We start from the raw sequence: 16,255 nt of genomic DNA, 5'->3' as shown, positions 1-16,255 counted from the left end.
TTGGCATTTTTGGTCCTATATAAATTGTTATAAGACTAAAATTATAATTTAATGGGGTCATGTGCAAGTCACATTCAATTTCTTAGCCGATCGAAAAAGAACTAAAATTGTAAAAATTATAAAGTTGTAGGACTAAATTACGTAAATCAATTTGTACAGGACCAAAAATGCCACCCCTTTAAGTTACATGACTAAAAATATAATTTTCTCTATTTTATCTATACTAATAGAAACAAAACTCCATTTATACTCACAAATAGCGGTTATTTACACTGCAACACAATTTTTTTTAATTACCAATAGTATTCCTTATGTATTTTGCAACCACCCCTGCTCAAATTCTTCTTTTCATTTATATATCTATACAAACATAAAAATTGAAAGGTCTTTTTTCACTTACAAACGACTGTTTGTGAGACCACGCGAATTTTTTTTTTTTTGTAGATAATATATCTAAGTTAATTTTCTTTAATTAATTTATTTATTAAAATGTGATATGTTGGTTTATAGATTTTATTCTTATGTATAATATATTCTAAAATGTAAAAATTTATTTATTAAATGCACGCAAAAATGACATGCCATAACGACTAATTTTATAAAAAATTAACTCTTGAAGTATTTCAACAAAATAAAATCAGAAAACTTATAATCGTATATAATTGATGAGTTTGTAAAATTTTAAAACAAATCAGGAACTCTCTTATACTTTTATAAAGGAAGTTATAATCTCCAATATCTTACTTTTGAATTTTATAAATTGTATTTCTAGAAATTTATCGATCATTCTACAATATTTTCTAAGATATATGCCCACCCAACATCTCATATTTGTTGCCACAGTGATCCCCAGTAGCAGGTCGTCGGTTTTCTAGCATCCTCGGAGTGCTTTTGAGACTTAAGTAAAGAGAACAAATCGTTAGGCAAGTTGAAAAAGTCCCAATTAAAATCTTTTGATGCTTAAATCAGTAGAGAGCAAGATCGAAGAGAATGTGAATGCGAGCTGTGTGGGATTTAAAGTAGGTGCACAATGTAAAAAATGTCTTACCATAAATGAACTAGATATGAAATTTTTCTACTGTCGGAGTGAAGTCCACTTGTATGCTTAAGACGTCCACTTGCATTCTGCCACGTATCATTATTCCAGTCCAATAATGTTGTACAGATCAACGGTCAATAGGTGCCGGTCTCCAAGGTCGGATCATGGATCCTGGCCAGGACCCGCAACCTGACCCACCAACCTTAGTGAGTGAATTTTGCTGGGTCGGGTCATGGGTCTGGACACCGACCCAAGATCCAACCCGAAGTACTGACCCGCGACTCTCGGATTCTCCAGGTATTTTTTTCCATTATTATTCCCCATGGAAGAGAATTTACGTTATCATTGATATAATATCTGCACCATATCAGAGTCTGAAAACTGATATTCCAAAGTAGGGAAAAAAAAAAAAAGAAACTGCAGATGATGTAATGGTTTGAAACTCAGATCCTATTTCTCCTGTATCATGTGAATTTCAATGTTTGAATTCATAATTGAAATAATTGTTCCACAGAATATGACTTCTACTTCACCAGTCAGAACATTAATCATGGATCATTTGCATTAAACTCACAAGTTGGTGCCGTTATAATTTTGATATTCATATTGCACCGCGTAATTCAAAATATTTTGCAGTTTTAGTTTCAAGTCTTATTTCCGTTAAATTTTTGGTAGAAATATCACGTGCTCCGTCAAGTGTTGAAGGGCATTGACTGATGTTTTGATTAAAATTTTAACAAAAATAAAATTTGAAACTAAAATTACAAAACATAGAAAATAAAAACCGAGTCATGAGATGTTGAAATCAATAACAATGAGATCAAAATTATAAAAAAAGTTCGTTTGTGGGACATAAAATGCATTTTTCTTTTTCAATCTTAAAGTTGAAGTTGAATCCTCCATTGCGTTGGTCCAAACCGTTGTGTCCTCACTGACAATCGCATGGTACGAAATCTTAAGACGACAATAAATTGCGATAGGGTTGAACCCCACTAATTACTAGGGTTTAATATTCGATATTTAATTATAAAGCGCCACTTGACCGTTGGAATATGGCATAGATTAATATTTGCTAACATAGTCTTAAATATGTTTCCTTTATAACTACCTTAATCATAAATTCCATTCACTAAATTCCCAAACTTATATTCATTTAGGTTTAGAAATCGATAAAATAATACTTTTAGTCACACAGGAAATTCAATATTTTTAAATCTCTATTTTTCGATATCTTTGAAATGGATCCCAAAATCATGCTTTACAAGATTTTAATTAAAAAAACTCCACACATCTAATCCTCTGCTTTAGGAGATTTATAGGACTAAATGTGTCTAGTTTTCTAAATTTTGGGACAACTTCGAAATCCCATAAAATATATGACTAAATGCATTGAGTTTTTTTTTTTTTTTTTTTTTGTAAATTTTAAAATTACTTTGAAAATCCCATAAAATAAATGACTAAAAGTGTTAAACTCCATATTCTCTGAGAATAAAATTATAATTTCACTTCAAAAATCATATTTCTATACTCTAACATTTGTATTCAAACTTGCTAATGACTCTAACGCACGAAGATTTTAGCTTAAGGGTACGTGTTCATCGTACTCTTTCATTACTAAGTTACACATTATCAAGGATAATTGACTTTGACATCCCTAAACTGAATTGAACTGCAACATCGAAACGACACGGTACCCTCAAACAAAGGTTAAAGAAAATGGTGGAGCTAGGCTACATTCAGCGTTGTGCTCAAATTGGTACTAATTTCCCAACATACGGGTAATTTCAAGAAATATCACACGCATTTTCTCTCAAGAAAAACTCCCATTCATACACATAGTAACGTATGACAAAATTTCATGAGATGTATGGGTAATTTTTTTTCATTTAATATGAATTTATCACAATTTATTTTGTTATAAATTTTTAATTATAGTAATAAATTAATTTATTGAGATATCCATATAATTATAATTATCCCTTAAAAGAAAAGAAATGTACTGTAAAATTTTACAATTGAAGATCAAAACCAATAAATTTAATTAAAGGTTTTAAGCTATAACAGTTCAAGGCTTTCTATCTTGTGTTTGTTGTCTTTCCTGTTCCCTGTTTTCTCATGCTTGGATAAGGAAAAAGCGCTAACAATTCAAAAGCGTGATTGTTCAGTTTCTCTTTGAGAGTTGAGGCCAGTAACACGTTTCTGACACGGGAATTTCCCTCGGTTTCTGCAGAAGGACAAGAAGTTGAGTGCTTGATCGCTGAGATTTGTGTCCAATGGCAGCAAACCCAAACAACAATTCCGGCACGTCGTTTCTGCCGGAGATCGGGCCGGACGGCCTGGCTCGGGAATCTCCGGTCATCGCCTACACCGAGAAGGTCAGTAATTTTTTTTTCGGAGTTTCGCTTCACGTGTCTTTTGACGCTGAAATACTTGGTATCCTGCGATTTGGTGCGGTTGAAGTACGCGTTTTTACTTAATTTTTGTTGTTGTTGGTTTTTTGGCATCGGGTTCCAGGTAATTGAGGAAGAGCAGCTTCAGTTGAGGAAGTACGTTGACTTTTTTCTCCTCGTTTCAATTATTTGCTTAATGTTTGCTTGTGATGTAGTTCTTTTCATTTGGACTTTTGAGTTGTACCTTGACTGAAAATTTAGTGGCTTTTGAAAGTGTTTCTGTAGTTCAATCGGTGTATGTCTTATGTCTTCTCATTTGGTTGCTAATTCAACAATCTTGCTGATTTAGTTTGTTCTTTGACATTGCTTTGTCGTTGAGGAAAGGTCTTCGTTCTTGTTTCGTGGATTTATTTGCTAATCCAATGTGAGATCAAGAGGAGTTATACAGTAATTAGTTGGTGAAAGAGACAATTCTTTGATACTGCTGGCATATAAGTGATGCAAGACCTTCTCATGGACTTGGTAAAAATAGTTGATGTATTTATAGGCTTAGGAAGAATAAGACTTTCCGCATATTTGAGTAATCAGTAATTTATTGGAGACAAAGAAGAGGAAACTGCATGCAGCAGGAGGATGCAAGCAAATCACGCTAAACCCTGTCTGTCCAATACAAAATTTCATTGAGTTTAATTGTAGAAGAACATAAACTATCTGATCAACTGGTTTTCTAAGAATCTGCAAACAGAAATATTTGGTTGTAATTGTAGTTCCAGCCGTTTTTCCAGCCAACTTTATACCCCTCTCCTCCAAAGAATGAAGTATGTTCATACCTTCTTAAGTTCCTCCGACTCCTTTCACCCTGTTTCTAGATATGGTGAAATCACCCTCACTCTGTTATTGTCGAAAGTACCTACAATGGTAAATAGTGACTCGCCTGCTTCACCTCTTTCAATCTCATTATTCTTGTATTCTGAGTAGTGATGGAGAACCAAGATGTATTTATTTATTCTCCTTTTAATGTTTTAGATCAATTGTCTTCTTCTGAGGTTAGAAGACTATCTTCGCTTCTATTGTCCTTCCCTGTTTGTGAATCCTAGATTGAAAGATGTAGAATTTACTTACAGGTAAATGCCAGTGATTGATGACAACTACAGAACAAATTGTTCAGGAACTGGTTAGTTTCATTAGCTAGAGTTGTTTGGTGCTCTCGACGAATCACTTTATGGATTACGCCCTAGCGTTTCAGAGAATTGAGGATAAAAATGCTATATTGGTTCTGTGTTCTCCGGTTATGATGTGTAAGAGTAGTGTGGAAAAGTACACCTTTGGATACTTCCTCAGTCTTTCCATTTGAATTCAGATATCTGTATGATCGTATCGGGTGATTTCATGACTTGTTTCATTTGTCCATTCAGGTATATTGAAGAAAATTACTCCAAGATTCGCGATGTTGAACGAGAATTAGCAAATCTCACAATGGAAATGAAGCTTACATCTGGGCCAAAGAAAGCTGGTATGTCTGTTGTGTTTCTGCGTTATCAACTGTAAATATCATTCCAACAAGTCTACCCAGGTATCATTTCATTTTGTCCTGTATTCTATCAGCACTTGAACTCATGCGAAAGAAAATAGAAATGTCAACAGAAAGAATTCGTGTTGCTAAGCTGAAAGAAGAACAAGCCAAAAAGGTAGATGCTTTAATTTTGGCGTAAAGAAGTCTTTTCATTTTCTGATACTTCAACCGAAAGGAGGGGCATTGAACTTCATATTTTACACCTTGTCTCCTTTCTCAGTTACTTTTACTTTTAACAAATCTCTGTTAAATATTCTGCTGACCACTAGGCATGGGAAGCAGCTTCAAAAGCTGTGAAGGACGAGGAAGCTATTAAACAGAAGCTTTGTGAAGATCTAAATAATCTGGTAGATATAAGTTATCAGAGATTCCTGAACGGCTTTTTCCTTCTCTTTTTTTCTTTTCTTCTTTTGTTTTTGGCAGTTGGAATGTCTCAAACAATATTCTTTACAGGTTAAGGAAAGTAGTAATGCCCAGCTTTCGAGGCTGGAGGAATTGAAGCGCCGGCTAGAGGCTCTGAACCCAAGTAGATCGTCTACTTATGTTCCCTCCGTAAGATTCCTGTCAGCTTCCATGTAGGAATTTTGTAGGAGTTGTGTTTCTATCTCCCTAAGTTTTGTATTTTTTTCCTGATGACTTCTATACTTTGGGAGTGACATACAGCTACCGAATGAATTATGAGATAGCTTTACACCAGCATGATATCCTGTTGCACACCACTTCTCTGCAAAAAATTTGCGAATGAAAAAATAAAGGCAACAAAGTTTGTCCAAGTTATCTGGTGTATGGATAAGAATCTTTTTAGATGCAAAGCATCCTTCCTTCAATTTAATGTCTTCTAAACAACTTGATCATATGTAATCATGCTAATCCGGATTGCAATCTATTTTGAATTGTTTGATAGATTTCAGAGATGTATTAGTTAACTAGATTTTTAAGTTCCTTAATGTTGATATAGCAAATCACAGGTTGAGGAAAACTTCACTTTTTTCTTCAACGGGGAGTGCAACTTGGAATTTGACATACAATACAGAAATGGATGATTGGATGTCAATGGAGGGGATAATATATATTTTCTATATCAACATCAAGGAACTTAATCCACACATGTTGCTTCCTATTACATATAGATTGCTGAAGCAGAAATAAATGTTTGTTAATTTTTTAATATTCTTCTTTCCAGCAATTCGCCCTTTGATCATGTTCATCATTGTTTCATGAGTTATTGTAGGCATAGTAGCAGAAGTAACAATTTCTCAAACAGAACTTGGTAACTGTAAGACGATTTTACCTTATTATTATGAAAAGGAGAAAGGGTTCGATTCGCGAATATTCTTTTTTAGTTTGTTAGCTGACAAAATTATCCAAATTTTATTAATAAAATAATTTGTTCCGGAGTTACAGTCATTAAAGATAAATATCATATGTTAACTCATTATTTGACTTTATTGGTTAACTCATACAATTTCATTTAGAAAATGTTGCGTTCATAAATTAAATAACTATTCTAAAACATTCTCATGATTTCTGACAAATTTTAAGAGTCAATGGAAAAACAGTAACTCAGTCTGTTACATGTCCATGACTTGCTGGTGGATCCACTTCTTTTACCTCATCAAGAATTGAATCTATCATAGTTTATCTCGTTACCTAACTCTCTAATGAACTTACTGATGTTTGATAGTACATGATGCAGTTTGTGGGGAGACATCATGTACATTTTGAATTAAACTCATACCAATACTGGACCATCATGTTATCTTGAGAAACTTTATGAACCTTAGCTTGTTACCATGTTTAGGATGGGAATCAAAGGCCAGCACAGGCTAGCACAATCCAAGATTCTTCTGCAGTTCCAAGTACACCAGAACCAGACGGTGGAACAGTGGGAAGTATAGTTACAGAGGACAATGCTAGGAACTCTCCTGTTAAAGGCCAAAACCAACATCCTTCTACTGATGGGGACGGAATATGGAAGAAGAAAAATACTACATATATTCATGGAAAAGTACGTGGAATAGGAGCAGTATCTAAGGTTCGAGCTCCTGCAGCACCTGGTTGGACTGGGGCTGGCTTTGATGTGGACGGTAGAGGTTGAAACCAGCACTCTGAGAATATCTTCGTCCTGGTAAAACTACCGCTCTAGAGATTTACCGTCTTTCAAACAGTTGTCTTGCTATGCGATTTATTCATTATTTTATGAGCCAGATTCTTATCTACTATCATCTGAGCTCACCAGGTCGTTTGAACTTTGTCAAATATCTATAATGAAAAGAGAATTACTTATTGTGTTGGCTGCATGAGCTTTCTCTGTATTACCATTACTTGGTCTAAACATTGTGTCATACACCAACACCTTATGGAAAATTTCAAGATCTTCACTGTGAAGATCACATTTTCTTCCATTCACCAATATGGCTGAACATTGCAAGAACAAACTATTTCAACACTCCTGTATACTCTATGGCAAAGAGATTTATTACAATTGAGGCACTTCTGCAGGAGTTAGATGGCATATTAAAAAGCGATCATCGGCTAGCCCTGTTTGCAAATTGAATACCTTCTGCCAATCACATGGTTTCTTGTTCTTGCTATGAATTCTATATATGTTGATTTGATGCTGTGAAATTTATCCACATTGGCAGTACCTTCTTGGCATATATCATTTCAAGGTGGTGATCTTGTCTTCTCACTGGAGTAAGGTATTGGTTTCTCAATTAATTCTTCACCCGTCAAGACTTTTGAACCTTTCATGCAAATAAATGCATTGCTTGCTCTTCAAATTGTACGCCACGCAGTCCTGAGTTGTACCTCCTATCATCTTCAACCTGCCAAAGAATGGAAACTGGGGAACCCAGGGATTGGAGTCCTTAATCCTTGTAATTGCCCTATTCTGCAACCCCTTTTTCTGCATTTTGACAGAACTGTAGCAGGTAAAAAATATCGGACTTAAATTCCCACTATGCACTTCACCAACTTCTTTCAGCAGTCCAACTCCCACAAAATGATAGCCTTGCCCAAGAGAGGGCGACAGTATCATTAAATTTGGGTCGTCCGATCAGACGTTTTCCTGGATATCCATCATTAATCTTGACCTATTGCCATTTGATGGTTTTTGATCAAACAGTATACCACCATGTGCCCAAATTCATTGCTTGACATCTACACATGCATTTGCTTTTTGTTTCCATTCCCATCCATCATTATTATCCCCTTCCGAACCCCCCCCCCCCCCACCACGATTCTTGCAGGTGAATTAGCGCAGAAAACAGATTAAGAGAGTAGTGGAAGAGTTTTTCTCAATTAAATAAGTGATAATTTGCAGGGAAAATTGAAATTTCCATCAATATTAAAATTCCGGAATGTTTAACAAGGAGTGAATTGGGTTTTTTATTGCAAATTCTTTTAATTTTTGGTTTCATTTAACGTATATGTGTATATAATATTTTTTTGAAAATAAAAAAATTAAAAAAAAAAGACCATTCTTCCCTTATATGCTTCAAATTTTCACCTTAAAAAAAAGACCATTTTTTCCTTTTAATGTTTTAGAAGCTAAAGCGACTTTTCCAAACACTAAAATACTGCATTTTTAAGTTAAAAGGCTTCATTCAACTTAAGTCAATCTGATCTGAGTTCAAAATTTTAAAATATTTATGATGAAGTTTAACATCTTTTATCTATTTGAAGAGATCTGTTGAAAAATTAAAAACTATATCTTAAAAAACCAGACCATATGATCAATTGAATTTGATTAATGTTCATTTCAAACTAAATAATAAATTAAATAAAAGTCAATCTAAGTTCAAATTTAATAAGCAATCCAAAATAAATTCAAACAATATCTTATAAAATACAACCATCCAAAAAGGAAAAAAGGAAAAAGAAATTGTTTTACAACCCCCAACAAGAGGGTAAGTGCACTACTGTTCTCGAGATAATTAGCATTGAACTGCAGCGGAATCAAAACCATCAGTGGCATGAATGAGATGTGGGTGGTGGGTATGAGTGAACACTGATACTCTCACCCTCTAAATATTTCTGCTACTTCTCCACACGTATTTGTGTCCAATTTTTTTTAAAATTTGGTATAATTATATTTAAATTCATTATGACTTAAAAAATTACATTTAATATAATTAATATTTGTTTCCCAATCAATAATAAATTAATTAAGGTTAAATATATAGAAAGTTCCCATAACGTTTGTTTTTCTTCCATGTGGGTTTGTTCATATTAACATTATAACATATATATATCTTCAGTTTGTTTCAGTCGGGGTTAACTATAGTTCCAATCAATTTTTTTTTTGTTAATATCTATAAATTTAGTGAATTTTTTACTAACGAAAGATGAATTTGTTAAACAAAAATAAATGCCAGGAACACTAAAAATCCCTACATCACGAAAGAACTATATATAATTATATCAAATTTTTAAAAAATTAATGTAATTATCCTTTATAATTATTATTTAAAGAAAAACAAACAAACACGGTCTTCTTCTTGTTATCAACTTTGAGGAAATCTTTGATATATGTTTATTCAATATATTCTCATGCACTGACACCTATTACCAGCAGGGGGTGGGGGTGGGGGGCATTATATGTATATTGTATCTCTCTATCTATATATGTATATGTTAATGATAATATATACTATTAGTATTGTGGTAAAATAGTGCAGTTGTGTCTGGTGGGCTTATCTGCAATTTGAAAATGGGGAAGAGCATTTCCCTCTTTCCTGAATGCAAACCCAAAATTCAAATCGGAGAAATGTCCAACGGCTCTGAAATCAGGGCGCTGTATTACGTTAATACTTTATTTTAAGGATCATATATGTGAATATTCTGTCAGATTGTGCCTCGATTTTTACCTACACATTATGTAAGAAGTTTTACTCAGATTATAGCATTACTTTTTTCTCTTATGGATCATCTTAATTTTCTATTAGATTATTGTTAAGATATTACTTATTAAATAATTTTTTTCTCTCCCAATTTAAATTTTTAAATAAAGTGGTAAATTATATAATTTCGGAATCAAGTCAAAGAAGAGGTTTCAGAATAGAATCTTGTTGCTCATTTATAAAAGAAATGTTTATACATGCACAGAGTTAGCACGTGGGGAGACATGTTAAAATATTATATATTAGGGTAAATTGCATCGACACCCCCTTAAATTCAAGCCTACTTTTATAAACTAACACCCCTACTCTTTATGAAATTACACACTACAAGAAATATAATATTTAATAATGGTTAATTATAAATAGCTGTAGCAAACAGTTATTGATCACAACAATATAGTGGCTGTTGGTCGTGGTTTTTATCAGGGTGGCTAAAATATATATTTTGTCATGATTAAAAGTCATGGCCAATATTTTTACTGTAACTCTTAGCTGTAGCAAATAATTTTTTTATGGGGGAAAAGCGAGTTTTTTGCACCTACTGTATTTAACCATGATTTAATAGTTATTTACCATAATATTTAGCCATAATCATTAATATTGTATCCAATAGTAATTTTTTTTTAGTGACAGGTGTACCCTTTGAAGTGGTGTTAGTGCAATTTACCTAGAGGGTGTTTGTATAAAGTTTTAGATGTATACTTGTAATTACAACTGTAGTTTCAAATAATGTACTTATAATATTGCAAATAGGTATTTGCATAATTAGATTTAACATTTGATAGTGTTAAGATATTATATATAAAGAGTTTTAATTTTTAAAGAAGGTAATTGATTAACAATTACGATATTATTTTATGTGTGATTGTACGGATCTTCTCTCCCATATACACTACAAAAAAAAAAAAAAAAAGGTGGGATTTGTTGTGGGTTTATGAACGATTGTTTTTTATTTGGAACTATTTTAAATTGACAAAATTAATTTGAACCGGATTTTGGAATGGTTCATCTTCCATCATTATACACAGCGTTACAAATATTTAGAAATAGTTAATGAAGGATTGGAAGGGACACTATAACACATTGTTGGTGACCGTTCCAAATATTGATTTTGTGTAAAAAAATATTATTTTTTGAAATGGGTTGGATGACATTTGGATTCTTGGAACGGTCTTTGTAATACTCATGCCTAAATTTTGAAACTGTATTTATTTGTATTGATGATATATTTAGGAACGATTATTGAAACAACTTATTAATTTGTCAATCTTTGCAATAGTATTAGGCATGGTAAAATTTTTGTTTGGAACAGTTTCCTGTAACCATTTTAAGAACGGTCAATCTTATTTAAAAACACGTATTTAAAATTGTTTTAGTAACGGTATTATGAACAGTCAATCTTATTTAAGAATAAGTGTTCAAAACTGTTTTAGTAATGATATTAGGAACGATCAATCTTATTTAGAAATATATTTTTAGAATTATTTTAGCAATTGTATTAGGAACGGTTATTTATTTAGATTTGTAATATTTTCTTTACAATTATTAAAATCGTTCCTAATTTTTTATTTTATAATAATTTTTATATATTATTTAATTTATATATTTAATAAAGTTTAATAAAAAATATAATTTATATATTTTAAAATATTATAATAAATAATTTAATTAATTAATTATATTTATGAATTTAATTGATTGAATAAATATGAAATAATAGAATGTAATAAACATTATGAAATATGAAAAATTAGGAAAAAATATTATTATAATATAAAATATTATTCAATTACAAAATTAAAAAAAAATTAATACATAATCTAAACCCTTCTCAACAGCCTCGTCCATATCATCATCGTTCGGTGGCACGAAGTTTGTCGGAGGCTATGTTGGAGCGGTAGAAGCGGTCGACTATGATAGCGGCAGTGGAAGAGCTGGCGTGCAGTTCCTTCATCATAGTCATCATATCGACCATCACCGTTTCGGGCAATTGATACTTTAATTTTCATAGGATTTTTTTTAACAATTCTATTATCACAGGGGGTTCCTGAATTTTTTTCATTATATTAGATATAAGTGATTGGATAGGAATAAATAAAAAAAAACTAAAATTAATAAAATAAATTAATTTAAATGTGTATGAATTAGAAATTACTAATAAAAAATGCTTTTTTGTTTAAAACATAATAAATATAATTAAAGATATTTTAGTAACCCATATTTTGCCAACCAAAATAATTACATCGTAAAAGATTCTCTCTCAATAAATAGTATAGATACAAAGAGTAGTGTGTATTTTGTTGGTTTGTGTGGTAATTATTGCTTGTCCGTAAGAAAATATGGCATTTGAGTTGATGTATTGTTCAAAATTTGAATTGTATTATCATCATCAACTATAATTTTTTATATTAGTCCAATACTGATATCAGAGTCAAAATCATAAATTTGATTTTCAAGAAAAACATAAAAAAATTGTTACTGATCGACACGACAATAATTATTTTCATAATGGATTCACAGATAGAAAGTATTAAGTTATTATAAAATTTAAAATTCACCATTATACATTACCAGCTAAAACACTTGCAACAAATAGTAAAAGTTACACGAAAACTTACACCTGAACTGATAATATTATTATTTACACTACCTTAATTACATCAAAATCTAGAGAAAGAAGTTAAAAAGATAAGCCGTGGTAAGCAAACTGGAATCCTGTACCCCGTAATAAAACTCGAAGAAAAGTAGAAAAAGGCGAAATTACCCATGTGTGTCTGTGTCCCCTCTAATTCCACACCGTTTTTACTTTATACAAGTCTAGTGATCTTCCACATGAGATCCCATTAAAAACCAACCAATGGCATCAGATCACGTGAAGCTCCCACGTGATACTTGTCAGTCTCTGTCCGTTCATCCGCCGTACGCCCACCCACCGTCGCCACCGTTTCACGAACTAACGACTCCAGAATTTCAGTTTCGAGCTCGCAGACTATGTTCTCCCATTCTTCCTCAAAGAACCCGTTTAATTGCGACTTGCGCAGATCTTTATCTATTAGAGAATCAATGTCTTCAAGAACCTGACAGTTGGACGCTGGAAAGCTGTCTATTTTCTTACACAGTTCGTCAACCAACGGGAAATGCTCGACCCTTGTAATGGGAGGAATCGGCAGCCTTAAATTCAAGTGGGGTCTTAAAATTTCAGACAAAAGTTCGTTTACTAGCTGAAAAATGAGCTTTCTGTTGCAACGACGACTTAAAATGGTGCTGCAGCCACCGCCAGTGGCGGAGGTTGTGGTGCTGCTGCTGCTGGGGTGAGAGAGTTCGAGATGATGGAAGATTGAGGGGTCAATGGGGTGTGAAGAAGTGTGCCATTTGACTAACGTTGATGGAGTGCTGACATTGTTGATGATGCCAGCGAGGTTGAGGATTCTTTGGATGTAACTTCCGTACTCCGCCGCGGTGCGGCCGGGGGGAGCGGTGGCGCAACCGTTAGTGCTGTCTGGTAGGACGTTTTCTGGGACACTGAATATTTTATCTGGGTGTAGCTGCAGCTGCTTGTACGAATGGCTCGTTTTACTAGATAACTGTGTGCTCCTTTTCGATGAAAGAGCATCTGATACCTGAGGGTGCATTATAACCAACGCAAAAACAAATAAAGTGAATAAATGAATTTTGACAGGGAAAAAAAGAAGGAACAAAATGAAATTATGCGACAATGACATTAGAATTGGATTTTTCTATCATGCCCACATTCATAATAATACTTGCAAAAACGAAAAGATACTAATCTACATGAGCTTAAATTTCTTTTTTGAATTAAAATTACCTGTTTTTGAGGTAATTTTGTGGGAGGAGGAGAAGGGTCTTTCTTGACATGCAATATGTTGAGAATATCAGTTGATAATGGAGTTTTCTTGGGCTTCTTGTCTGCCAAGCTCGTTGCTGGTGAAAGAACAAACGGCTCCTCTTTCTTGTTTCTGATGGCATAATCAGAAGCCTGAGGGGGTAATTTCTTGAGATGTGATGAACTACGTTTTCCATTATTTCCTCCAACTTTCTTGCTATCCTTCTGCTGCTGCTGCTGCTCTTGCAATGGAATGATCGGTTGAGGCTTAGGCTTTGTAATGCCCTGTGCTTGCTGATGAGCATCAGAAGATGATGAAATTCTTGGACTATTGGTGCCTGAGTTTATGATTAGTGGTTTGTTCTTGTTGGGGTCCAAGAATCTGAGCCTTGGGGAACAAGATGGTGTAACTGATTGTTTTCCATCAGGGTTAGTTTCTTCCTCAAATCTTGACAAATTCTTGGAGTTTTTCTTTATGGGCTTGAGAAGAATGAGGTTCTCATCTCTTCTAGTACTAATTTGTTCTCTATTTCTGCCGGTGTTGGTGATGTCGAGCCCCACTCTTCTGCTTACGCTTTCTTTAACTTGCTTCACAATTTGCTTAGCATAATGGCCTGGACTTCTATTCTCATCTTGCAGCTGTACCCTGGAAAATCTTCCCCTTCGCCCCACCATTTTGTCGGAGTGTGCAGATTCTTCAATTATGTTCTCCTTGTTTATTTGGAGAGAGAGCCTGTGATACTCAACGTCAGACCTTCTGGCTGATGATATTCTTGGTGTTTCGGGTAAGGACCGGGCCCCGACGCTGATATCATCATCAGAAAAGTTTCTGCTTGATCTGTTCTGAAGAAGATTTCTCTCTTTTTTGGGGGGATTTCGGAGCAAATGGGACCTGGAATTTGAGGAGGAAAATGAAGGGGAGCTACACTCCGGGAGTACATCCAGGCCCATGAGCCTGGCTACTAGACTTGGAGTCTTTGCTCCAGGGGAATTACTGCTGCATTCTGAAGAAAAATCATCTGTTCTTGATCTTGATGCAGAAGTGGAGACTCTTGGTGATGATACCATCGTTTTGCTTGTTTTGATTTGAATGCCAACCTGAACAGATTTCCAAAAACTTGAGCCCAATATTCGATACCCAAATCATCATAATCCTTACTAGCTTTTCCAACTCAAGAAATTAAACTCCCGTCTGTCTTTTTTTTCCCTACTCCCATCTTTATGCTTTAATTGGAAAAGGACAATGTCAAATATAATAAGATGAGAAAAAAACATGGCCATTAATTACTCACCGGGAAATTTAAATTTTCTTCATCTTTCATGGCTGATGACATTGAAGCAGCATTCATGGTGGATAGCTGCTCCAGCTCCAAGCTGTTTCTTGGTGCCTCTACTCCTGCATGGAGGAGGGAAATTCAATAATCGACTCAGAATTTATACAGAAAATTAAAGAAATCTGCATGTGTATAATTTGTGTGTGAAAATGGTACCTTTAGATGTAGTGACATGTTCTTGAAGAGGACTTTCAGGAGGGAAATCAGACTTGTGCTGCTGATTCAAAGGAAAATGATGCAAATCAAACAGCTGGAAAACAGCACACATGCAGCCAGCTGAAGTGGCCGCTGCGTCTCCCGTTAATTCTCCAGACACTTTCCCTTTCCTGGTGGAGGACCTCCCACTTCCACCACCACCTCCGCCGCCGCCAATCCAGTATAGCCACTCCCTGCCCATACCCACTTTCCAACTCCTACCACACTACTTTTTCAAGAAAGAATCTGAACTACTAAGGAAGAAATATCAAGGCGAAAATGACACACTGGTACTTGTTTACAAGAAAGCTGCTGCTGCTGCTAGAAATGCTTAATTAGGAAGCTTGCAGGAACCCCATTTTTTGATTTGTGGATGACAAAATGTAAAGAAAACTTAAAAGCTCATTACACACACACTACACACTCTACAGAGAGAGAGAGAGAGAGAGTCTGCGGTGGTGCCTGCTTATCTAACAGTTTATTATCACTCACTCCCAAGCATTACCAGAGCAGAGTAGCAGCAGAGAACCAATTCTCTCTCTGCCTGTGCCTCTGTGTTGCTCTTGGGAATTGGAAGGATGACGAAATGACAACGCTCTTTTTATAGTATAAAAATATAGCATGTTACAGCAATGGCAATGACGATGTGTGTGTGTGTGTGTGTCTGTCCCATCTCCCTCCACACCTTTTAAATTTTGAGGCTGGTTTATTGGGGATCTGCAATATTATTGAAACTGTAGTTATAAATATTTTTTTATTATTTGAATAATTAAAAATATTTTTTTAAAAATTAACAGTCGTTTAGTATATATTTTTTTATAATGGACTATCATATTTATTAAATAATAATAAATTTTAAAAAAATATTTATAATTTTTTAAATAATGAGAAACATTTATAATTATAATAAATTTTAAAATAATACATTATAATTTAACCTTATTGTAATTGTAATGTGACCTCTCTTCAGTTATTA

General features: G+C 34.0%; 2 protein-coding genes across 3 annotated transcripts; one reads left to right on the top strand and one right to left on the bottom strand.

The window, feature by feature from the left end:
- Positions 1-3,129: 3,129 nt before the first annotated feature.
- LOC105160537 (uncharacterized) lies at positions 3,130-8,069 on the top strand. 2 transcript variants are annotated; one of them, XM_011077965.3, is made up of 8 exons: positions 3,130-3,414; positions 3,554-3,585; positions 4,845-4,942; positions 5,035-5,117; positions 5,272-5,349; positions 5,456-5,554; positions 6,804-7,130; positions 7,648-8,069. In XM_011077965.3, the coding sequence occupies exons 1-7, from the start codon at positions 3,313-3,315 to the stop codon at positions 7,098-7,100; spliced, it is 789 nt and encodes a 262-aa protein (XP_011076267.1). In that variant the 5' UTR covers positions 3,130-3,312; the 3' UTR covers positions 7,101-7,130; positions 7,648-8,069. The 2 variants fall into 2 exon arrangements, with proteins under 2 accessions (XP_011076267.1, XP_011076266.1); XM_011077964.3 differs by lacking the exon at positions 7,648-8,069 and having other exon boundaries at positions 3,131-3,414; positions 6,804-7,302.
- A 4,358-nt stretch (positions 8,070-12,427) lies between these two features.
- On the bottom strand, positions 12,428-15,873 carry LOC105160536 (uncharacterized). The gene is made up of 4 exons (XM_011077963.3): positions 15,241-15,873; positions 15,043-15,146; positions 13,733-14,848; positions 12,428-13,526 (listed from the first exon to the last, which is right to left on the bottom strand). The coding sequence occupies exons 1-4, from the start codon at positions 15,479-15,481 to the stop codon at positions 12,750-12,752; spliced, it is 2,238 nt and encodes a 745-aa protein (XP_011076265.1). The 5' UTR covers positions 15,482-15,873; the 3' UTR covers positions 12,428-12,749.
- Between the last annotated feature and the right edge of the window lie 382 nt (positions 15,874-16,255).

The sequence above is a fragment of the Sesamum indicum genome, linkage group LG4 (assembly GCF_026168435.1).
Source record: "Sesamum indicum cultivar Baizhima isolate 11 linkage group LG4, ASM2616843v1, whole genome shotgun sequence".
In the NCBI taxonomy this organism is placed as follows: domain Eukaryota; kingdom Viridiplantae; phylum Streptophyta; class Magnoliopsida; order Lamiales; family Pedaliaceae; genus Sesamum; species Sesamum indicum.
The sequence above is the reverse complement of the archived record's forward strand: the minus strand, read 5'-3'. Positions and strand labels throughout refer to the sequence as shown.